This window comes from Sorex araneus, chromosome 1 (assembly GCF_027595985.1).
Source record: "Sorex araneus isolate mSorAra2 chromosome 1, mSorAra2.pri, whole genome shotgun sequence".
NCBI classification, from domain to species: Eukaryota; Metazoa; Chordata; class Mammalia; order Eulipotyphla; family Soricidae; genus Sorex; species Sorex araneus.
The window spans coordinates 121,672,733-121,698,045 of record NC_073302.1 but is presented as its reverse complement, the minus strand read 5'-3'; the positions used below and the strand labels follow the sequence as shown (position 1 = coordinate 121,698,045).

At 41.5% G+C, this 25,313-nt stretch overlaps 1 protein-coding gene across 2 annotated transcripts; it reads left to right on the top strand.

Moving 5' to 3' along the window:
- Positions 1–370: 370 nt before the first annotated feature.
- C1QTNF3 (C1q and TNF related 3) lies at positions 371–18,745 on the top strand. 2 transcript variants are annotated; one of them, XM_004605557.3, is made up of 6 exons: positions 371–454; positions 8,566–8,677; positions 11,162–11,316; positions 13,800–13,929; positions 16,769–16,868; positions 18,586–18,745. In XM_004605557.3, the coding sequence occupies exons 1-6, from the start codon at positions 371–373 to the stop codon at positions 18,743–18,745; spliced, it is 741 nt and encodes a 246-aa protein (XP_004605614.1). The 2 variants fall into 2 exon arrangements, with proteins under 2 accessions (XP_004605614.1, XP_004605613.1); XM_004605556.2 differs by having other exon boundaries at positions 371–673.
- Positions 18,746–25,313: the final 6,568 nt, after the last annotated feature.

The window sequence follows — 25,313 nt, the reverse complement described above, 5'->3', positions numbered from 1 at the left end:
CCCCCCGGACACACGCTTTCTTGTTTCCAGCGGCTGGTGTGTGTTTTCTTCACCCCTGAAGCCCCCCACCCCACCCCACCGTGCCAAGGTGTGACATTTATGAACCCCACCAACTGGAAGCCGCGCGCGCGGGCTGGGATTTGCCCGCGGTGTGGGAAAGTGATGAATGGGGGCGGGTCCGCCCGGGGAGGAGGACCGTGTTCCCTCTGGCGTGCTGCAGCCTTATTTATTACACATCCCCCAAGTATAAAACCGCCTGGCCGCCGGCAGCAGCTCGCACCTCCTGCCCTGGCCTTTGCCCGAGGAGAGCACGGCGCCCGGAGCCCCGGCCCGCTTCAGCTGGAGCCTCGGGGTGGCTCTGTGGAGAATCATGCTGGGGAGACAGCTCGCCTGTTGGCACCTGCTGGCTTTGCTTTTCCTCCCATTTTGCCTGTGTCAAGATGAATACATGGAGGTGAGCGGAAGAGCTAATAACGTGGTGGCCAGGATAGTGCAAAGTCACCACCAGACTGGCCGTAGCGGCACCAGGAGGGAGAAAGTGAGAGAGCGGAGCCCTCCTAAAAGTGGGACTGTGGATAATAACACTTCTACAGACCTAAAATCCCTGAGACCAGATGAGCTACCGCACCCCGAGGTAGATGACCTAGCCCAGATCACCCCATTCTGGGGCCAGGTACTCCGCCTTCTCTTCTAAGGATTACTGTAAAGCTTCATGAGTTGTGTTTTTCCTTTTTTGTTTGCTTTTTTCCTTCTTTCCTTCCTTCCTTCCTTCCTTTCTTTCTTTCTTTCTTTCTTTCTCTTCTCTTTCTTTCTTTCTTTCTTTCTTTCTTTCTTTCTTTCTTTCTTTCTTCCTTCCTTCCTTCCTTCCTTCCTTCCTTCCTTCCTTCCTTCCTTCCTTCCTTCCTTCCTTTCTTTCTTTCTTTCTTTCTTTCTTTCTTCCTTCCTTCCTTCCTTCCTTCCTTCCTTTCTTTCTTTCTTCCTTTCTTCCTTCCTTTCTTCCTTCCTTCCTTCCTTTCTTCCTTTCTTCCTTTCTTTCTTTCTTTCTTTCTTTCTTTCTTTCTTTCTTTCTTTCTTTCTTTCTTTCTTTCTTTCTTTCTTTTTCTTCCTTCCTTCCTTCCTTCCTTCCTTCCCTTTCTTTCTTTCTTTCTTTCTTTCTTTCTTTCTTTCTTTCTTTCTTTCTTTCTTTCTTTCTTTCTTTCTTTCTTTCTTTCTTTCTTTCTTTCTTTCTTTCTTTCTTTCTTTCTTCCTTTCCTTCTTCCTTTCTTTTTTTCTTTCTTTTCCAGCTAAGGTTCTTAGGATCGATGCTTTTGAGAAGTGTGTTGAATTGTTTGTGGGTCTCTTCTGGGTTGCTCTGATGCACCAGGGGTGCCAGGCCTGTGCTAGAAAGTTAGCAGGGAGGGCATGGGTGTACTGGGATAAAGCAGGCTGTCGCGCCAGCCCATCGGAGGGAACCTGAGCAGCCAGTACGGGCTATTTTGAAACTTGGCTTCCTCCTGCTCAGCCCGTGCTGACCTCTGTGGAAAGATGAAATCATCCTAGAGAGTCATTTGCAGTGTGTCTATAAAAGCACTTGGACTTTCTGAATTCCTCCTCTCAGAGGAAAAGCAGCCCTTTGAATCTTTCACTTTGATTTGTGTGTTTCCTCTGACCTCTCATGCCAGTCTTGTGGTTCTATTTTATATAGCATGTTAGTTTGTAAAGCCTGTCTTAGAAAGGGAATCAGAATGAAAACAACTCCCTGCCCGACCCACCCCCTCATACACACACTCCTGTCCCATATAGTATTTAAAATGAGAACCTTTTTGTGTGATTCCATGCCTGACAGTCATGGGAATACATGGTTTATACGTTAGAATATAAGCATGGCGACTAAGGGGACAGCTTAAAACTCAGATGGAAGTATGGCAGTGAGTTAAGTTTTCAGGGGTTAAATGGAAATTGATGAAACTCAGTTTAATTGAGGATAACTTTTAAGAGCAGGAAGGCAGGTTTGTACTTATTTTCCAACTACTGAGCATGCTGAAATGAGTTGTGAAGCTGCTTTTATTATAGGATCATTATCTTGTTTTGTTTCGCTTTGGGATCACTAGTGATCAGGTACTGATGTAACTCAGGGCCGGTGGGGGCACGATTCCCAACTTGGTGATTGGGGGTTGTTTGCTAAGTTACTGAGGATGGAACCTGGACCTCCTGCTTCAAAAAATGTGCTTCATTCAGCCCATTGAGCTAGTCCTCCAGCACTTTTGTTCATAGAATCTGAATAAATGGGTCTTACAGTAAGGACTGACTGCATCCATGCACTAAATAGACCCTGAAAAAGTCAAATAGGTGAACTAGAAACTGCCCATTTTCAGATTGAGACTGGTTCTACCCTGGACCACAGAATCAGCAATGTCCTTGGGCTTTACATGGTACTTCTAACTCAGTCACACAACTGCTTTTGACCAATTTTTCCTGTATTAGGAAAACTTGATTCTTTAAGGAGCTGTAGAAGAAGTGCTAACTTCTAAAGACTCCCTTCTATTTTCTAAAAGGCATTTTTAGAGCTTTCCTTTTATCCGATAGTCATTCGGGCTGCTGGATGTCTGTTGCTAATCTGTGCTTTCCTTTGCAGTGAAAATGCTTTCACTTTTGTCCAAGCTTTGAGCTGGGCTTCCCATTTAATTTTAAGAGGTCTTTGTTAAATTCTTCTGGGCTTTGGCTGCAGGAACCCCCTGAGACAGGAACAGATGGCAGGTGTAACCTGTCACGGGATTATTTCATGACAACAAACACCCATTAGGTCATTAAAATCCAAATTGCATTTCTACTTATATGTCACCTTCCTAGTTTCTATAGTCATCTAGCATGATCAAATCAGATGACCAAATCAGATGATCAGAAAGAAAGAGAAGAAAGACCAAACCAAACTTCTTTTCAAACCAAAAGGAGGTTTCAAACAAATTCCCAAAAAGAGGTTTAAAACTAAATGATGATATTTAATAATAATATTCAGCAGATTTTCAGTACAACTTTACACCCCTAGAAGACTTGTATGGAAAGCCTCTCGAACATCAGCTGATTTCAGGATTGCCTTCTACCCCACTTCCTCTCTACCTCTCTTTTTTGAGTTCTTCCTTTTCCTCATTTGATTACTTCCCTTGCCTTTCACTGTGCTGTGCTTTAGCAGGAGGGTAAATAGGCACACACTCCTATTTCTGAACAGCTCTGAAGGAGAATAAAATGAGTGAATGGAGAAGTGTTTGACCCACCATATAATAAGCCACATCATTGCACAGGAGACAGACTGGGCTGGGCAGGGGTGGGGGAAGTGAGTGGTGGTAACTACCCTATTGGACCTTAGAAAGATGAGATAAAAAATTACTTCTTAGAAAGACGAGATAAAAATTATTGCTTCTTCCTCTTCCATGGAAGAATAGAATTTTAAAATCAAAAGAGACGAGGGAATCCCTGGAAGTCCCCTGGGCTCTGGGGACAGGAGCACAGCAGCGTGAAGTGGCCAGACTGAAGGTGGCCACAAGACCAGTAAGGGAGCACAGACCTTACTTTGCCAGCACACATTTGATTTGTTTGCTCGAGGCTATTAGTAGCATAGCCTCAGGGTGATTAGATGTGTATTCTGGAAGGATGAATCTGGCATGAGGACAATGCTGGAGTGTGCGGGCATCTGGCTGAGCTAGCTGACTCTGTTCTCCGTTCCCAGCTCTTTCTTCTCTGCAGGCCATCACCACTCTTCTCTCCCAATCCCACCACCTCCTCTTGAGTTCGTTCCTTCTACCCCCTTCCTGTCTCCTATTTCCTTAAGTTAGAGTTGGTGTTCTGCATAGTCTTTTCTAGAATCACCTGCCAGTAATAGTTGAGCTCAGTTCTGAGGAGCTGCCTCTCAGCCTCCTACTATGAAGTGGACTGAACTTTCTCATCCTGCGCTACCCGTCTGCATCCCTAGAGGGTACAAATTTGACACTATGAGGTTGATAAACTTCAGGGTGAGGTTGATAAACTCCAGAAGGTGCTACAGAATAACTGCCAAGTTCACAACCACTCCTTAGGTAGGAGAACACTTCTCAATGACCATCACCTGTCCAATGGGTTCAGAGTCCACCACATGCTTCATGAACCATAGTCCATCGACTGAACTTTGCATAGACAAGGCCAGAGGATGGAACATTCCCAGGAGGAATTTTAGGAGGGGGCTGCCTACTAGTAACTAAAAATCTCTCCTGCACTAGAAGAAGTGCTGTCCTCAGCTCTCTAAGTGCCAAAGGGCACGGCCCTGCCCCTGGAGTGTGCGGACATCAGGTCCGAGTTAGCTAGTTAGCTCTGGCACCTAGTTAGCTAGTTAGCTCTGGCACCAGACAACCAAGCTGATTTATTACATCCAGGTACCAGTCTTTAAAAACAAAATGTTCTCAATCATTGTTTAATGAGGTGCTGGGAAACGTTTAGCATCTCCCATTGCATCTGAGAAGAGAACCAAGACATATGACCATTCACTAATGTAACAGACAAGAAAAATGATGTCTGTGGGAAGGGGACTGCAGAGCCTGGATGAAGCGCTGATTCCAATACATTTGTCTTCTCCACATCTGCAGCATCCTGGTGTTTGAAATCTATTCTTGCTTCAGGATTTTCCATCCATCACACTTCAGGATTTTCCATGTGTCCCTAAAATCCATTACTGGCAAAGCCCTAAGACATCCTGGGGTTTAAGAAGCTGCATTTCCCATCAGCAAAACCATACCAGGAAATTAAGGAATATTTCTCAGATTGCGTCTTTACATCAGAATGTGGAGTGGTACGGTGGTATCTTCCATTTTTCAAGTGTCTCCGACCAATTACTTTGGTTGATTTGATTTTCTTTCTGTCCCTTGACCAGTTTGACAAAATCTTTTCATAGACTTCCAGTCCTTTTCTGCATTAGGCCCCAGGGCCTGAAGCCTGGGCTAGGAGTTAGCTCCCAATTCTACCTCCTGCCCACTCAAGATTTGAACCCTGCGCTATTTCAGGAGAATCTTGGACAACAGTTTCTGTTCTGTGTTTTCCCTAAATAGCAATGTATAAATCTGCAGGAAAAGGAATGAGAGAGTGAGGGAAAAGTTCATGCCCATTATTATGAAAAAAAAAAGTTTTGAATTTCCAGTGATAGAGAAAACTTGAATTCCTTTTAAAAAGGGGTTTTATTTAACTTTATCTCATTGATTTTTAATGTTGGAAGACATTTGAATATTGGAGAAAACTTGATTTCTGTCTTCCCTTCTAAACCCTCCTTCCCTCCCTTTCTCTCTCTCAACCACACTTGCCTTTTCTGCTGTTTTTAAATATTACTCCCACTGAAGGGGCCTGGAGACATGTTCAGTAAGCTGAGCTGAACCTATGCTTCGCTCTTAGGAGGCCAAGCTTAGTCCTGGAATCTCATGGTCTCTCAGCACCTCCAAGAGCAACCTCTGAGCTCAGAGCTGAGAGTAAACCCTGAATGTCATCAAGTGTGGCCCCCAAACAAAAATATCATTAATTTATTATAATTTTGGTCTGAGTTTCCACAAGTAATTTTGTAATTGCCACTTTGTTATTATAAAATAATAAGGCATATTGGGTTGGAGGTAGTATTGCAGATAGGGTGCTTGTCTTGCAATGCAGCCTACCCAGGTTCTATCCCCAGCATCCCACATATCCCATATGGTGCCCTGAGCAATTTCTGAGTGCGAAGTCAGGAGTAAGTCTGAGCATCACCGTGTGTGGCACAACAAGCAATAATAATAATAAGTGATAGCACAGCAGGTAGGGCATTCGCCTTGCATGTGGCCGACCCCAGTTCAATTCCTCCGCCCCTTTCAGAGAGCTATTGAGAGTATCTCACCCTCACGGCAGAGCCTGGCATGCTACCCATGGTTTATTTGGTATGCCAAAAACAGTAACAACAAGTCTCATAATGGAGATGTTATTGGTGCCCCCCTGGAGCAAATTGATGAGCAACAGGATGACAGTGACAGTGACTAATAATAATAAATATACATTATTTAAAATGAAAAGACAATTAAGGTTACACTAGTGTCTAAGTTTATAGTATTCATGTACAAAATTAGGGCACGACATTGCCAGTCAAACCCATGACCCTCCCCACTGTCCTTAAGTTGCCTCTGGTTCAGTCTTCTCATCCCCATCTTATTCACGGACAAGTTAGGGTTTTGGTGCATACTAAAATTTGGTTTAGGGTTTTACCTTAGAGGGCCCCACTTCTAGGCCCCTGTATTATTTCTGGCCCACCTCATCATACTTCCATTACCTCCCTCTCCACCTGGTATTCTCAGGTCTGTAATTCAATGTTCAAGGTGTATTAATAATGAATATTTTCCATATCTTTAATTTATTCCTCTATATACCACAGAGAGTGAGATTGTTCAGTAGCTGTCCTGCCTCTGGCTTATTTTGCTCAGTCTGGTCCCCCCCCCACAGTTCCACCCAAATTTCTGTGGAAGGCTCTGCTTTATGCTAGTGGCTGCATAATATTTTATTGTGCATATAGCACTGTAGCACGGTCGTAGCACTGTCGTCCCATTGTTCATCAATTTGCTCGAGCGGGCACCAGTAACACCTTCATTGTGAGACTTCTTGTTACTGTTTTTGACATATTGAATCTGTCACGGGTAGCTTGCCAGGCTCTGCCATGAGGGAGGGATACTTTCAGTAGCTTGCCGAGCTCTCTGAGAGGGATGGAGAAATCAAACCTGGGTCGGCCGCGTGCAAGGCAAATGCCCTACCCACTGTGCTATCGCTCCACTTATTTATCCATTCATCTGTCATTGAACAAATCAGGTTGTTTCTATATTCAGGCTATTGTACAAAGTGCTTCAGTGAACATAGATATGCATATATATTTTCAAATTAATGTTTTTCTATCTTGGGGTAGATGTGTAGAAGTATTTTGTAATCAGTACTCTGACTCTTAATATATATGTATATAAATGCATTTTTTATTGAGAAGGTTCACACCCCAAAATTTGTGCAGCAATACCTGAGGGCATCACGGTCATAGTCAGCAGTTCTCTGGATGCCGTGTAGTGCCAGAGATTGAACTCGGGGCCTCCCGTATATAAGGCCAGGGTTCTACCATTGGAGCTACATCTCCAGCCCAGCAAGGCTAACTCTAGCTCCTCTGCCAACCAACTGCCACAAAAATCTAGCTCCTTGCCAGTGAGAATAAAGTTTAGAAATTTACTTCTGAATAAATAAACATTTAGATCAGTGTCATATTTGAAGATATTAAATATTCATTAAATACTCATCAAATTTTGGTTCAAATAATGAGCCAACTTAAAAGTTTGGATTATCACATAGAACATCACGTTGAAAACTTACTAAGAGGGAGTTTAAAATGTTTCAAGATGTAGAAAATGATAAAACTATGATTGGGGCTGGAGCAATAGGACAGAGGGGAGGGCATTTGCCCTGCATTCAGCCGACCTGGGTTTGATTCCCAGCATCCCATATGGTCCCCTGAGCACCGCCAGGGGTAATTCCTGAGTGCAGAGCCAGGAATAACCCCTGTGCATCGCCGGATGTGACCCCTCCCCCACAAAAAAAGCAGAAAAAAACCAACTATGAGATAAATGAATATTTTCTTAATTTTATAAGGATAACTGTTTATTATGGCTATTTGACAAGCTAGCATTGCAATCTAAGAAATCCTTATTTTTTTCTATCTTGAACCACACTGGCATTGCTCAGGGGCCACTCCTGGCCGAGTGCTCAGGAGTCACTCTGGACAGTGATTGGGGATACACACAGTGTGGGAATCTGGGCTTGAACCCAGGCCTCCTGCAGTCAAAGTATGTGCTCACTAGCTGACCTGTCTCTCTGGCATTACAATCTCGGATTTCTAAAAACTCAACTCAATAGTGTGAATATGGAAACCCTTAATAACTATAATTGAAGCCAATACTTCTTGCTATATGATTGCAAAATTTACACTATTCACATACTGACAAAAAGAAAAAATTTCTACTAAATAGCTAACCAAAAAAAACAGCTGTCCTGAACTAGTTTTAACACTTTCCAAAAAAAGAGGCAGAAATAAATACAGAATTGGGCCACATAATGTAAAAGTCATTTCTATGTATACTTTATTTAATTTCTGATTTTTAAGGCTTCTAGCACCTTTTTTCCCCCTACCAGCTTAAGCTGAATAGACACCAAGCTAGGCAAACAGTAAAATATTGAAGCCATTGAAATTGGCTAGGAAAACCCTCATATCTGTTTCAAAGGGAGTGTCTTCCTTCATTGTCCAATAACAGAAGACAATGCATTCCAGAACTATCTCCCCAATCTCCCACCCCTGCTCACTCTTCTTTCCAAATCATGTGTCGTCTAGTGACTCTTGCTTCTTCTTCCTTTAGCTCACTAGCTCCTCTCTGATTTCTTTGCCATTGACACCCCCATCTTTTAAAATGCTGTCCTGAGTTGTTCAGAATTAAATAATATGTTGGGCTCAAGGCCAGAGGAGGCTCACAAGTCCATATAGCTCGCAGGTAACCTTTCTCTGAAGCTTCTCTTTGTGTTTTTCTACAGTCTCCACAAACTGGAGGGATGCCCCCAGACTGCAGCAAGTGTTGCCATGGAGACTACAGCTTCCGAGGCTACCAAGGGCCCCCCGGTCCTCCTGGACCCCCTGGCATTCCAGGTAAGAATGAGAGAGACGTGCTGTTGAAAACATCACGGAAGACAGTGCCAGTAGAGGGACCAAGCTGTACCTAAATAATTGGGGCTAAATAATTGGGTGTGCAACTTCAAGGAAATACGTGGAAAATTCAGGAGAACTTGGTAGGGGACTGGGTTTACCAAGTTAGGGAGAACAGTCTAAATTCTGATAGTATTAATAATCTAGACTGCTTACAGAATTCTGTGGCAGGGTTAGTGCCAGGGCAAGTCAGGACATGCTTTTATTTCAGCATTTCTGCTAAGCCTGCTCTTTATAACCTTTTATACCTAGTTTTCAGGGAGCTTATAAAGGGATGAAGGGTTGGAGTATCAGGCTTACCAGTCTAGATGATCGCTGTCTCTACAACGCCACTCTTTACCATTCTTTCTCCCTGATTCTAGGTCAGGCTAAGCTGTTCTTCTCCTTGCTTTAGTTCCCCTCGGCCCCCAGTTTGCTCTTGTTGACTTTACTAACACTCTTGAACTCATGGGAATATTTTTGGACCACAGCACCAAGTGCTAGCAAGGGGAGTGCTCTAGGCTTCCCCTGCAGACCACCACTATTCTGCCATCTCTACTGTGAGTGTGTGCCCCAGATACGGGCTTCTGGGAACCTAATAGTACCCAGCGCCAACCAAGGAAAGGACAGTTCACGTTTCCCCTCTCTTAGGGCTTCTAAATTTATCTAGGGTCATGACTCTTTCCTTCCCAGATTAAATTGGGGTTCAGACCTTTATTCAGAGTCCAGGAAAGGTTGTTTCTGACTCATGTCCACTGATGCTAGCATGTATCAAAGGAGGCAGAATTTATTTTATTCTTTGGAGTGGCTTCTCATTAAAACAAAAAACTAATCAAAAAAGAGAAAACATATTATTAGATTTAAAACTCTGCTTACTGACTTGGAAAATATGTCCTTGACGATAAGGGAGGTGGACAACAGGTGCAGTGATTAGGGATAGGGCTGGTTCTATAGACAGGCTGGCTCTACAATCCTTGGAAGCCTAAACTTGGATGAAGTTACAGGGTAGGCGGGGATGTTAAGTGTTTCCCATGAGAAACAAGTTAGCTATTAGCACTTCATTTGTAAACATAGTCAAAGTTTATTCACCCGGAAGGACAGTAGGTATGTTCTGATATTTGACCAAAGGTAGCATACAAAATGTAACAAAAGGGTTTGAAATCTCACAAATACAGAACTAAGAGAAGAGGTTTAAAAATAATTTCAGTGGCAGAGAGGCGCTGAATTATTATCAAAATGTACTTTCAAAATCATTATATTTTTACCAGTGATTTTATTTGTTTTGTAAAAACTTTCAAGGTGGAAAAGTATTAATTTATAGAATGATATAAAAATCAGTCTTATGAATCCCCCAAATCATATGTATTCTTAATTTAATTTGTTCCAAATTTTGGGTATTTATATATCAAAATATCTCCCAATAAAATGTTTCCCTATTGATTCACCACCTTTTTAAATATAAAAATATAAGGACCAGAGCAATAAAACAATGGGTAAGGTGCTTGCCTTGAATGTGGCAGATCTGGGTTTAATCTCTGACACCCCCCTCTCAAGCCCACCCAGAGTGATTTTCGAGCACAGAACCATGCCCTGAGCACCTCTGGTGTGGCAGAAAAAAAGGTTTTTTCATTAGCGTTTCTTTTTGTGTGATTAATGCATCACTTACTAGGATAGGTCCTTTAAAAAAATTATCACTTTCTGCATTGGTAGATATTTAGGAGGTTTATGACTTTTGCTATTATAAATTACACATTGATAGTCATTATACAATTTTTCATCAAATCTTGCTTTGTCAGAAAACGAACCTTTGGAACCTTAAGAGCATCTAAGGCAGAGGTGGGGAATGAGGAAGTGAGAAGGGGAGAGACCAAATTAAATAAAAGGATAAGAGTTTTCTGGGTGTTTTTTTTCTTTTTGGGTCACACCCTGTGATGCACAGGGGTTACTCCTGGCTCTGCACTCAGGAATTACTCCTGGCGGTGCTCAGGGGACCATATGGGATGCTGGGAATCAAACCCGGGTCGGCTGCGTGCAAGGCAAACGCCCTCCCCGCTGTACTATGGCTCTGGGCCCTCGAATAGTTCTCAATGTCCATTTGAGAAGGATCCATTTGAAGTGCCCCACCTGGGGAATGCATTTGGAGTTGTTTCAAATGGTCTTTCACAATTGAGTTAAGACATATTTTGGGGCTGGAATGATAGTCCAGAGGGTAGGGCATTTGCCTTGCACACCCCGGACCCTGTTCGATTCCCAGCATCTCATATGGTCCCCTGAGCACCGCCAGGAGTAATTTCTGAGTGAAAAGCCAGGAGTAACCCAGTGAATTGCTGGGTGTGACCCAAAAAGAAAAATAACGATATATTTTGAAGAAAGGGACCATGTTTGTATTTTTTAAAAATGAGTATGAGTGATAAGGATCTCTCATTTGATGATCTCTGCCTGTTTAAGGAAATCATGGAAACAATGGGAATAACGGAGCCACTGGCCATGAGGGGGCCAAAGGTGAGAAAGGAGACAAAGGTGACCTGGGCCCACGCGGTGAACGGGGGCAGCACGGTCCCAAAGGAGAGAAGGGCTACCCAGGGGTTCCGCCGGAGCTGCAGGTAACTCACCCTCTATACATCCAGGTGCCTTCAAATGGGTCTGGTCAGCAGAGCAGGATTCCAGACGCCGGATAACCACTTCAAACTCTCACCGCTGTAGGCTAAAATTAATTTAGGCATCTCCCCCAAGGACTGTGTTATTTAGAGTGCCTTGAAATTATTCTTAGGGAGAAGAGAAATTTATGAAGGGTGAAATTCAATAACCCTCGTGAGACCAAATACAAGTAACCCCAAATATAATCTAACCCCTCATTCCCAAAGAGAAGATGTGCAAATTAGAGATGGTCTTGGCAACCTGAACGCATTAACTTTTGGATAGAGGAACAGAACATCTAAGGACCTTAAAATATTTTACCCATTTTTGATATAGTACTTGTTAAAATGTATAAGCAAAAAATGTTGGTCCAGAGCCGTAGCACAGCAGGTAGGGCATTTGCCTTGCACATGGCCGACCTGGGTTCGATTCCCAGTATCCCATATGGTCCCCCGAGCGCCACCAGGAGTGATTAATCCCTAAGTGCAGAGTCAGGAGTCACCCTGAGCATTGTCAAATGTGATGCCCTCCAAAAAAAAATGTTTTCTAATAATAGAATTAGTGGTATGTTTTTATTCTTTTTTTAACAATATATTTTTGATCACTAGAAACATTGTTTTTAACCCATTCACTCAAATATAGTTAGATAAGACCATATTCATTTTAGCTTCAAGTTTTTACATCTTAAGGCTACAAGTGAGATATTTTAGTACAATCTGAAGTGCCACTTATATGGCTTTTCTCTTTTTAAATCAATTTCAAAATTCATGCTCTCAGTAACTCTAAAATTTATGTAGATTATAAAAATTATCTAACTTATGAAAATGTGAGCATAGGTTATAAGAAAATAGTAATCAAAATGAAACAGAGAACATACTGTAATATAAGAACATAAAGTGTAGAATATAAGGCAACTGCTCTTAGAGATCAGCTGGAGCAAATATTCAACTAATAATGAATTCTGTAATTTTTCTGGGCCTTAGGTTTTTAAAATGTAAGCTCTTAGTTTCTGGATATTACTTTCAGAGGTTTTGTAACTATTGATTAAATCTTATTAAGTTATTTTAGCAATCCAGGATTCATGTGCCAGCATTAAATGTTCTGAAAGAGAGAAACAAGCTGTTGGACAGGTAAAACACATCTTTTTAAATTTTTTTTTTACTTTTTGGGTCATACCTGGCTGTGCTCAGAGGTTACTCCTGGCTCTGCACTCAGGAATTACTCCTGGCGGTGCTCAGGGGACCATATGGGATGCTGGGAATCAAACCCAGGTCGGCCGCATGCAAGGCAAATGCCCTACCTGCTGTGCTATCGCTCCAGCCCTGTAAAACATATCTTGACAGATGAACATCTTTGACACCTGCAATGCTAACCCCAAAGGTAATAGTGAACACATGCCAAGGTGGGGCGGTCATAGGATGGCTGGCTTACTGGAAAATACCCTACACTTGCAACATTCACTATTTTATCTAAAAAGCACAACACAATTCCCAGGGAGAATTTTTTCACATGTTCAAAGGATTGGTCTTAAGATCATGAAGGAGGGTGACTTGCCTGTCTTGTTGCCAATGCTAACACAGTGGAAGTGTCATTATGCTATGGCAGCAACATAGCAGTGATTGATGGAATCATTGGCCAAAGATGCTTGTACTCAGCCCCCAGACCATAGACGTCAGAGGAGGTCACTGAGAGTTCCTGCCCACCAATGGTTCCTGAGTCCCTGGAAAACCAGTTCCCAAGTTTAAGGACTTTCCAAAATTCACCTCTTTAACCTAACACCCCCCACCTTGCTGGTTCTAAATACTGAGGAAATGTGAAGAGCTTTGTGCCAGAACCTGAAATATCATCACAGGTGTCTTGGGGCAGCAGCGTGGGGGAGGAGAAATAGCACAGTTTTAACAAAATTCAAAGCTTATTTGGCTGTAAGATTTCTCAGTTCTTTTAATATGTCACTGTGCATTTAATAGCTACTCATGGAAAGTTTCAGTCAATTTTTTTCCAGTTTTATTTGACTATAGAACTTTAATATTTCAAAGAAGCATTTTCTCTATTATTTAATTTCTTAAAATTGGAATTGAGGTAATATAGCTGCAATAGTATTTGCATTTATGCTCATGGTAAACACAGCTACAGTCCATCTATATCAAAATGCCAAAGACCCTTCACCACTGTCTTGGTGTCACTTCTAGTCTTCCTCTCCACACCCTCCCAAATAACTCCCCAAATCATTTTAAATTCTAATGTTTCCTGAAACACATGTTCATCACCATTACTGTATATTATCATTTTAATGACCATATAGCATTAAATTGTTAGAAGTCGCAATGAATCTCCATAGATGAATGTTTGAGTGAGTTCTAATCATGTTGTTATAAATAACTTGACACAGGCTTGTATAAAAACCTTATTTATTAAAGATAAATTGCTTATTAGTTACCTGTTTTCTTAGATTGCGTTCATGGCTTCTCTGGCAACGCACTTCAGCAATCAGAACAGTGGGATTATCTTCAGCAGCGTGGAGACCAACATCGGGAATTTCTTTGATGTCATGACTGGTAGATTTGGGGCCCCGGTATCAGGTGAGATGTAAAGACAAAGAAATCACTGGAACAGTCAATGTAGCAGGCAGGAAGAAAGGGTGGTAGGGAAGATTGAGGAAGGAAGGAAGAGAGGAAGGGAGGAAGGAAGGAAGGAAGGAAGGAAGGAAGGAAGGAAGGAAGGAAGGAAGGAAGGAAGGAAGGAAGGAAGGAAGGAAGGAAGGAAGGAAGGAAGGAAGGGAGGAAGGGAGGGAGGGAGGGAGGGAGGGAGGGAGGGAGGGAGGGAGGGAGGAAGGAAGGAAGGAAGGAAGGAAGGAAGGAAGGAAGGAAGGAAGGAAGGAAGGAAGGAAGGAAGGAAGGAAGGAAGGAAGGAAGGAAGGAAGGAAGGAAGGACAGAAGATGAAAAAGGAGAAAATACAGGAAGACACTGAGTGATTTAAGAATTCTTGGATTCTGGTTAAAACTATCAACTTCTTTATAGATTCCTGTTAGATTTCAAATACAATGAATTAGAATCTGAAAAGCATAAGGGTTGTGTGTGTGTGTGTGTGTGTGTTGAAATCATTTCTTTAGAAAATATGAGGGGCTGCAGTAAGTGATGTCTCAAAGGGTTTTGCATGCAGGTGCCCAGGAGAAAATCTGGGAGAAAAACTTGTAAAGTAAAAGAAAGGAATCACGTACACAGAGATGGGATGCAGGTGACCCTGGAATGGATGGAATGACACAAATGTTTGTTAAGATGATTTCCGTCATGACTAAAATTATTAACTCTAAAAAGAAATAAAAATAAAAGCAAAGAAAAAAATTGTAGTTAATCAATTCTGATTCTAACTGAACGAAATATGTCACCAGAGGGCATAGTTACCTCTGCTTTACAAAGTTTATGTCATAATCCTTAATTTAAAAGACCTTAGATTATAGCCCTTACAGTTTATATCTCATAATTATCTTCCCTTTACTACCAAGCCAAGGAGTGTCTGAGTCTATTTTTTTATTTAAAAACTTTGTGTAGGTAGTATATTTATGTAGGTTAAAGTCAGTTTATATATTTAAATATACTTTTTTTTTCCTTTTTCTTTTTGGGTCACACCTGGCTATGCTCAGGGGTTACTCCTGGCTTTACACTCAGGAATTACTCCTGGCAGTGCTTGGGAGACCATATGGGATACTGGGAATCGAACCTGGGTCGGCCACGTGCAAGGCAAATGCCCTACCCGCTGTGCTATCACTCCAGCTCCACAAATATGCTTTTCTTTTCTTTCCTCCTTTTTGACACTAACCTAACTTATCTCGCATCCTGACTGCCTTACTTGTTTGTGTTTAAACTAACAGTGTAGCGGGAGAGACACAGGCCTTGTCTGCAAATGACTGGGTTGTCTCCCCAGCACCCCACAGAGGGCCGAGCACTGAGTGCAGAGCCATGCAGAAGCCCTGAGCACGGCTGTGGATCGCAAGACTCTCCATGTCATGAACTCTGTAGTAACCTTGACATACACTATAAAAAAAACCTTGGCTTGAATTTTGTTTTCATTGCTCCATGTTCTGGCACGTGGCTTGTAGAACACTAAAATATGTTTGAGTATTTTCTCTTATAAATGAACTCTACTTGTTTGTTTGCCTTTTCACAGCATTATTTCTGTAGTTTCAAAATACCACACTTTTTCTAGTTAAGTAGTGATCACTTAGGGTCATATTTTCTTTCTTTCCTTTTTTTTTCTTGCTTTTTGGGTCATACCCGGTGATGCACAGGGGTTACTCCTGGCTCTGCACTCAGAAATTTTTCCTCCTGGTGCTCAGGGGACCATATGGGATGCTGGGAATCGAACCCGGGTCAGCCGAGTACAAGGCAAACGACCTGCCCACTGTCATATTTTCAGGGTCATATTTTCTTAATATGCATTATGTCCTTTTGCTATGTGATGTAAGATTTCTTTTGTTCAGAAAAGTTTTTTAAAAATTATATATATAAATAGAAATACTGGGTTTTTTTCCCCCTTGTTGCTGTACTAAGGTGGAGTGTCAGTGGAGAAAATTTGACTTGTATTGAGAAGTCAGAAGGTGTATGTTCTGGAGTAGTATTCCTCAACACTTTCCTCAGTTTTTTTGTGGGGGGAGAGTGTCATTTGTGTTTTTTTCCCTTATCATTTTTTTCTGCAGCCTCCTTGTTTCTTAATATGGCTCCATTTATGCAATTTTCACCTGTGGTCTGCTTGGATATGCTGAGGGCTGTATGGCCCCTTTTTGAAAAGTATTGCTCTAGAGATTATCATTAAGAATTAGGTGATTCTGATACATTAATTTTTCCCAAATGATCAAACTCAAGATCATTCGGAGTTGGAGAGGTATTTCTTTTTGTCATCTCTCTACTTTTGGATTTTTTTGACCACTGAGTGGAGACAGTTGCTAAAATTAAAAGCAGTCTGAGGGACTGGAGCAATAGCACAGTGGGTAGGGCATTTGCCATGCATGTGGCGACCTGGGTTCGATTCCCAGCATCCCATATGGTCCCCTGAACACTGCCAGGAGTAATTCCTGAATACAAAGCCAGGAGTAACCCCTGTGCATCTCTAGGTGTGACCCAAAAAGCAAAAAATAAAAATAAAAAAAAAAGCAGTCTGAAGGTGAGAGCTGATAAGGGTACTGTTATGTAAATAAAGTTCAAGAGGAGGGGCAGGGAGATGGTCCAGTGGTAAATACCTTTCTTGTAACTACAGGGGTTTGATGCCTGGGGTCCTTGCATTGAACCTCTGATCTGATTGGTCAGGAAGCCCAGGAAAGTGCCCCTAGGCCTCCTGAGCACTGCTTGGGAAGCCCCAATCCAAAATGAAATCTCCAGTTCTCAACATACGTGCAAATGTGTATAAATGTTTGCCCCTTTCAGGTGTGTATTTCTTCACCTTCAGCATGATGAAGCATGAGGATGTTGAGGAAGTGTATGTGTACCTCATGCACAATGGCAATACTGTCTTCAGCATGTACAGGTGGGTGACCTTCTTATCAAAGGGTGGCCAAGGCCAGGAACTGGGATTGGAATCAACAGAACCAGCCATGGACTGCATTCTCACTGAGCAATCTCCTCCTACAGCAGCTGGGGTGGGGGTGGGGGGCAGAATACAGTAGCTATTTGGGAATAAAAGAATCAGATAAACCTGAGCATTAGCAGATTGATGAACCTTAAGCTACACATTCAGTTACTTGTCCTTTATGTACATTTCTTAACTGTCCTTCCTCTGCCTTTTCTTCTGTCAGTTCCCTAGTGATTAGGCCCATTCTGTTGATGACCTTCGTCAGTCACCATATTGGTAGGCTACAGGTCCAGTCCAGAGTAGATCTCCCCCAGACTGGCTGTGCTTGCTTCTTTTAATTATATAGAAGACTGATCCTAGATAGACTTTGTGGGGTGGGCGTGGGGGCAGGGTGGGGACAGAGCGGCGACATTTCTAAAAAGAATGATCTCAAGTGCTCTGATATAAGCGTTGGAAGAGAAGGTTAGACCAACACCTTTCCCCTAATTGAAACGGAAGTGAATAATCTTTGAAAAGCATGGGGGTTGATATTTTTTTCCTTGTTATGTTTGGTGACATGAGGATTATTAAGCCAGATCTCCAAGAGGAGAATGAACTTGTGAGGCAAGACAAAATCAAAACAAAACAAAAATAACCGGCTGATGGAGCTACTAAAATTAAGAGATCCAGAACATAGTGATTGGACACATCAGAACTTTTCCTGATCAGTTCTTAGCTAGAGGAGAACAAAGGTCAGCAGAAAGTGGTGGGGGGGTTACTCTTCCTGGTTTTTGAGGATACAGATTGATGAAGGCAGCATAACCACCTATAAAAATGATTTCTGAGCTTATCTTTTCAGTAGCTGTGTTTCTAAAAGTTCTATTCTGGCTTCCTCCTTTCTTATTGTATACGTAGGCTTGCTACCTATTGGGTCTTTCAAGGGTGGTCCCTTTTCCTGAAATGTTGTCATGGCAGAACATGCATTTCCTCTCCAGCTTTCAAACCCACAATATTTTCTTCCTCACTACTCTCTGCTTGTCCTCCTGTCAAGGCAACATATTTTAATCTGGCCATGGCAGTATGCTCTTTCAGTCCCCAATTCTGAATTAAAGAAGAAAAAACTGCTCTACCACTGACTCAACATAGTAGCTTGAACAATTGAAATTTTGTTTCTTCTCATAGAACTTTGCAGAACCCAGTTTGGTGACAGGGAGTGAGAATTCTCTTGTACATAGTCTTCAAGAACTCAGGTTTTGTCATATAATTTCCAAGGTCATTCTGGTTCCTGCTATGGTCACTCCTTCCTTAATAAGCAAGGAGCACTAAGAATTGATGGTGGGTCTCATTGTCCTGACCCTGAAGAGCCTCTAATGTGGCATCATTGGGAAGGATGAGTAAAGAGAGGCTGGTAAAATCTCAGGGCTAGGATGAATGGAGACGTTACGGGGCCTGCTCGAGCAAATTGGCAATCAAATGGGATGACAGTGATACAGTGATTAAGGATCGAACAAGTTATACTGTCAGACCTAATAGTGGGCATGTCATTTGTCCTGATAAGCCTTTTTGAGAGTTGTTGAGGGTCTATGCTTACATTCATGAAATTCCAGGAAAGAAGGAGAGGAAAGATTTGGTAAGTAATTGACTGTGCACTACAAGACTAAGTAGTTGATACTTCTGTTTTTCAATTTTACAGCTATGAAACAAAGGGGAAATCAGACACATCCAGCAACCACGCAGTACTGAAGCTGTCCAAAGGGGATGAAGTGTGGCTAAGGATGGGCAATGGCGCTCTTCACGGGGACCACCAACGTTTCTCCACCTTTGCTGGTTTCCTGCTCTTTGAAACCAAATGAATTGAGAAATAAACCAACTCCACCTGAGAAGACTTATAGCTGTATTGGTGTTGCTATGATCTGAGAGATATTGGAGTCGAGGGTTCTACATACTGAATTAAATACATTTTTGTTTTAATGTTATTTTTGCATCGCTAACTATGCTACCAGTGCACACATAGCACGGATGGCTCAGGGGCTCTAAAGAATAAACCACCAAACAGTTTTTTGGAAGATTCTGAGAAATATGTTTATCCCCTTTATCCCTCTTCCCTGAGTACTTAAAAGAGAATTTACTTTCTATTGCAGATTGTAAATAATAGTTCCCATCAGAGAAATCATTTGCAAAAGCACTTTTGGTGGTTCTGTCTCTAATTTAATAGCAGCTTTCAGGTGTCCCTGGAGCTTGAACTTCATTGTTCTCTTTAACATTTCAGAGAATAGGATGCAGTGATTATGATGAGGCCATGGAAAAATAGGGGCCCTTACCAGTAGCTAGGTAGCAAAAGCATTTGTAAAGCCTAGATTAGGAAAAATATTTGATTCACTGGATCAATATTCATGCACAAAAGATATGTATTTTCTTAAGTTCCCATAAATGAATGACTCTTCCTCCTCTACTTTTTAGTAAGAATACTTCTGTAATTAAATTCTTAATCTAATAACTTTTAATTTTTGAAATAGAATTTTCTCGAAGTCCAGATGTGAGATGATGAGATCGGGCATCATCAGATTGAATCATTTTCATTGTGTTGCTGAGATTGCAGTCAATCTTTGTTGATTTGCGCCTACGGAATAATCAGCTGAGGTGAGCTTAGGTTCATGTGGCATAGATGTAATCATCTAATTTTTTCAATTTAGAAATTACCCTATTAAATTTTACATGCACTAACTTGTACTACAAGAAAATCTCTTCATTTCTGAAGTAAAAAGAGTTTTTTGGTTACTCTAGGTGATAGTATTTACAGAGCAGCTAAGCCTCTTGACTTTGGCTTATTCCTCTCCAAAAATTATTTTGAAATGATTAAATTTACCACCAAATGATAAGTACAAAATTTGATATGTATCTACCGGATTGGTGTCATATTTAAGATGCCTATCTGAAAATTGTTATGTAATTAATTCCACAGAGCTATCCAGCCCATAATTTATTTCGAGATGCCTATCTGAAAATTGTTATGTAATTAATTCCGCAGAGCTATCCAGCCCTTAATTTATTTTCAATTACAATTTGAACAGGAAACAAAGGAATTTTAGCTATGGATGTGCTTGTTTTACTTACCTCGTACGGCTAGAAGCAGAGACAATTCATCAGGGCTGCCCTGTTTGCTGTCTTTATTATGTTCTATACTCAGTTTCACTTTTTACCCTTTTCTTTTGATCAGAAATATTTTAAAAGCTCTTCTCAGATCAAATAAAATGCGATTTTAGAGTGAATAGATGTTACCCACAATGTGCTTGACTGTTAATGTTTCTGTAATTTTGTGTTTGTGACTCTGTTTCCTTCCCATTTGTGGGCTAAGGGATTGAGGTTTACTATCACAACGTGTGATAAATATTTCATAGATATGTATTGCTGATAGATTGATGTTGCATGTTGCCCAAGAGGGATGTTATAACTAACAAGATTTACACTACTAGCAAAGTGCCTTAGAGGATATAGGCATGACTTTTGAGAAAACTGAGTAAAATATGTAGTCAATATGATATGGAAATAAACAGAATTTTGTTAAATATCCATTTTGTTTGGGTTTTTTTTGGGAGCTATACTGAGTGGTGCTCAAGGATTCCCTTCTGGCATGGTGCCTGAGATAATTCCCAGTGAAGCCTGCGGGACCACATAACTCCTGGGATCCAACTTGGGGCTCTTGAATGTATATCATGAGCATCGGGACTTTGAATCAGCTTCCTGGCCCCTAAATGTGCAATTTAGCAATATTCTCAATGAAGTTGAATTGTCATCACTGTCACTGTCATCCCGTTGCTCATCGATTTGTTTGAGCAGGCACCAGTAATGTCTCTCATTAAGAGACTTATTGTTACTGTTTTGGGCATATCCAATACACACGGGTAGCTTGCCGGGCTCTCCGAGAGGGGTGGAGAAATCGAACTCAGGTCGGCCGCCTGAAAGGCAAATGCCCAACCGCTGTGCTATCGCTCCAGCCCTTGAATTGTCATACAATTTGAATTCACATGAGTTTGTTAAATAAAAACATCCTCATTCTGATTATGTGAATAGGTCCACAATGTGGCAGAAAGCAAGGTTCCTCATCTGCAGAAAAGTTTGCAGTCAATTTGAAATTTTTTCTTCAATCTTCAGTTCCTGAGACACTGATGTTCTTAGGGTCACCTAATAAAATCGACTGTCCCTGAAAGGAAGGGGACTTCATCACACACCAAAAGTTCTTTAATATTGATTTTTGTCACCTTTTTGCAGAGACACACAGGTCTGGTTTCCCAGGCAGGTGGTGCGCACCGCATGTTTGCAGTTAATTGCCAAGTGTGATGGGGAAATGAAGTGGGAGAAGCTAAGATAATTGTCAATGATTCACAGTTTTACGCATAGCCCAAGTTATAATCAGAAGGTTGATTTTACAAGTTCTCCTAAAACTGAGAGCTAAAAAGGAGTCATAAGAAATTAAAGTATACCATCTGGGGCTTCGAGATAGTAGTTAAGGTACACACAGACCTGGCATATACCCTATTTGGTTTCATACCCGTCATCACATGCTCCTTCATGAGTGTTCAACTTAACAGAGAATAATAAGCAAAACAAGGGCATGTTCCCATTTGACCCAGCAATACCACTGCTGGGAATATATCCCAGAGAGGCAAAAAAGTATAATCGAAATGACATCTGCACATGTATGTTCATCGCAGCACTATTTACAATAGCCAGAATCTGGAAAAAACCCGAATGCCCTAGAACGGATGACTGGTTGAGGAAACTTTGGTACATCTATACAATAGAATACTATGCAGCTGTTAGAAAAAAGGAGGTCATGAATTTTTTATTTAAGTGGATCGGCATGAAAAGTTTCATGCTGAGTGAAATGAGTCAGAAAGAGAGAGACAGACATAGAAAGATTGCACTCATCTATAGTATATAGAATAACAGAGTGGGAAACTAACACCCAAGAATTGTAGAAACAAGTACCAGGAGGTTGACTCCATGGCTTGGAGGCTGGCCTCACATTCTGGGGAAAGGGCAACTCAGAGAAGGGATCACCAACTATAATGTAGTCGAAGGCCATTCGGGAGAAGGGAGTTGCAGGCTGAATGAGGGCTAGAGACTGAGCACAGTGGCCACTCAACACCTTTATTGCAAACCACAACAGCTAATTTGAGGGAGAGAACAGAAGGGAATGCCTTGCCACAGTGGCAGGGTGGGGTGGGGGGGAGATGGGATTGGGGAGGGTGGGAGGGATGCTGGGTTTACTGGTGGTGGAGTATGGGCACTGGTGAAGGGATGGGTTCCCGAACTTTGTATGAGGGAAGCATAAGCACAAATGTGTATAAATCCGTAACTGTACCCTCATGGTGATTCATTAATTAAAAATAAATAAATTTATTATAAAAAAAAACAAGGGCATGTGCGTGGAAAAGAAAACAGGATGTTGAGTCTTTAAATAGGCACAGAAGGCAAGTGGCTAGGGAGTCACTGGAGTGATAAATAACCCTCAGCTCAAAGATGTGGAAAACAGCTGGAGATAGAGATAACATCTTGATTTTTGGTAGTTGGAGTTGTTTTTCAAATATTCTTTCATAACTGTGGGAGCTAGAGAGATAGTACGGGGATTAAGATTCATGCCTTATGTGTGGCCAACTCACATATGATTCTAGTACCACATGGTTCTGCAAACATTGCTGGATGAAGCCCTGGAGATTCCTTCAAATATTGATGGCAAGTACTTTATAAAAGGCATAAAAATATGCTGTAGCGCTGTAGCACTGTCATCCCATTCTTCATTGATTTGCTCTAGCGGGCACCAGTAAAGTCTCCATTGTAAGACTTGCTGTTACTGTTTTGGACATATCAAATACGCCAGGGGGAGCTTGCCAGGCTCTGCCATGCGAGCTGAATACTCTGGGTAGCTTTCTGGGCTCTCCGAGAGGGACAGAGGAATCGAACCCGGGTCAGTTGTGTGCAAGGCAAATGGAGTGGAGCGATAGCACAGAGGGTAGGGCGTTTGCCTTGCACGCAGCCAACGCGTTTACAATTCCTCTGTCCCTCTCAGAGAGCCTGGCATGCTACCAAGAATATCCTGCCCGCATGACAGAGCCTGGCAAGCTACTCGTGGCGTATTCGATATGCCAAAAATAGTACCAAGTCTCACAATGAGATTTTACTGGCGCCTGCTCGAGCAAAAATATCCTAGCAGATATTAAATAAAATTAGTCCAGCATACAATAAATAATATTAGCATTTTGTGCATTTATTCCCATTTTCTCTATATGTTTGTTGTGTCCATTTCCTAAAGGTATAGTCATGAAAATGACCATTTAATTAACCATTATGTATTTTGGAAACTTACTTTGGTTTGCAATAACAGATTAAAAACACAATCAAATGCTATGCTACTAAGGTTTCCTTGAAAACAAGGTTTTAACAATTTCATTAATAATTAACATTTTCTGTTGGGGGTATTTCTGTTATTTCTAGCAAATGTTAATTTTAATTCACAAATTAATATTAACTCACAAATATTTTCATTGTATTTTTATGGTGAATAGTATCCCCAAAGCTATGTGAATATATACCTACCATACAATCCAGCAATTCCTTTCCTAGGCATCTATTAAAAAAACACAAAACATTCATTTCAAGGCAGGAACAAGAGTATAGCAAGTAGGCATTTGCCTTGCATGAGGTCACCACAGGTTCAATCCCTGGCATTTGTATGGTCTCCTGAGCCCACCAGGAGTAATTCCTGAGTGCAGAGCCAGGAGTAAGCCCTAAGCACTTCCTGGTGTGACCCAAAACCCAACAATAACAAGAACAACAACAAAAACACCTCATTTTACAAGAAATATGCAGACCTATGTTGCAGTGCTGTTTATAATTGCCAAAATATGGAAATAGCTCAAGTGTCCGTTTATTGACAGCTAGACAAACAAAATATAGTATGTGTATGTTTATATTCAATAATGCATATATGTATATATACATGCACAATACACACATACATATACATCTACTCAGCGGGAAACTACTCACTATATTACTAAATACAACTTATCTCTAAGAAAACATTAAGCCTTGCCTTAAATCTTGCCCTTTGGGATATTGTCTGCCATAGATGCAGGGGGAGGGTGGGAAAGGGGGGGTATACCTGGGATATTGGTGGTGGGGAATGTGCACTGGTGGAGGGATGGGTGTTTGATCATAGTGAGATTGTAACCCAAACATGAAAGCTTGTAACTATCTCAAGGTGATTCAATAAAATTTAAATAAAAAATCTTGCCCTTTTGTTTACATTAGGTTGAGATGGCTCTAATGCCTGGGCAGCCTCAACAACTTGGCAGCAAGCACATGCGTAAAACCTTGCAAATGCCTCATCTTGAAACTGAAACTAAGGACAACCAGCCACAAAAAGTCACCTGGGCTTTAGCTCCAGCCAACAGATAATTTCCTTCCATTGCTTTTGCCTTTTGTGTAGAAAGACTCTCCTCCAGCTTCTGAGGGAGAGCATTCTGGATCAGTTCTACATTGGAGCAGATTTTTGGCTTGAATTCTTAAGATTTATGCACCTGTTACTCTTTAAATAAGATATTCAGAGATGAGGGCAGATAGACGTTAAGAGGGAGGCAACCAACCGTAGGGACTCACCAGGAACCTTGAGGTAGTTGCTGAAACTGATCAAGAATATCTCAACTTGTCTTAAAAAGTCTCCATTACAAGTCTGTTCCGTTTTGCCTTTTGTAACCTTCCTCAAAACTCACAAAAACACACTTTTCAAAGAATTAAGGGAGATTAGGGCGCCCATTTCTGGCATTCTATCCAAATTCCAACAAGAGCCAAATAATCCATCACATTACCTCTACACATCTCTAGGAAAGAGGAAAACTTGTGATAGTAGTAGAACTTTTCGTGATTTTTAAATTTTGTTGTTTTTAAGAAAAGGTGTAGATTAAATTTTACAAACCAAAGCCTTGACAAATGAAAAATATATTCAAAGCTCTTTCATTTGGATCAGCCTATTCTGTTCCCTCTGATTGTTTCTGATAATTTCGCTGTACCATGAGTCAACTTAAAAAAAAAAAAAAGACTCCTCCACAAAGTCCGCTACTCATCATCGAGTGCCTTTTAAAGGGCTCTGAACTCGTTTCTGCGTGAAATCACCAGCTGGCAGACCAGTCAGGAAGTCGAAAGGGACCAAGAAAGAGTAAACGTCTTGGCATCTTTGCAAATATCTGTGTATTTTGCTGTTATTCTTCTTGTTACTCTGGGCACTTAAATAACACAAGAGTTGGTGTGGCTAAGGTAGGAGCAGTGGCGTCCTCAAAGGACAGTATCAGCAGAAACACCCAAGGTCACGTTCGACGAGCCGCTCTCCAGAGTGTGGGGAGGCGGGGCTGGGAAACGCCC

Bases quoted from the DNA above. Each gene is read 5' to 3' on its own strand.
- C1QTNF3 (XM_004605556.2), top strand. From the start codon at position 371: ATGCTGGGGAGACAGCTCGCCTGTTGGCACCTGCTGGCTTTGCTTTTC. The intron at 674-8,565 runs GTACTCCGCCTT...GTTTTTCTACAG, and splicing joins TCACCCCATTCTGGGGCCAG to TCTCCACAAACTGGAGGGAT. The intron at 13,930-16,768 runs GTGAGATGTAAA...TGCCCCTTTCAG, and splicing joins ATTTGGGGCCCCGGTATCAG to GTGTGTATTTCTTCACCTTC.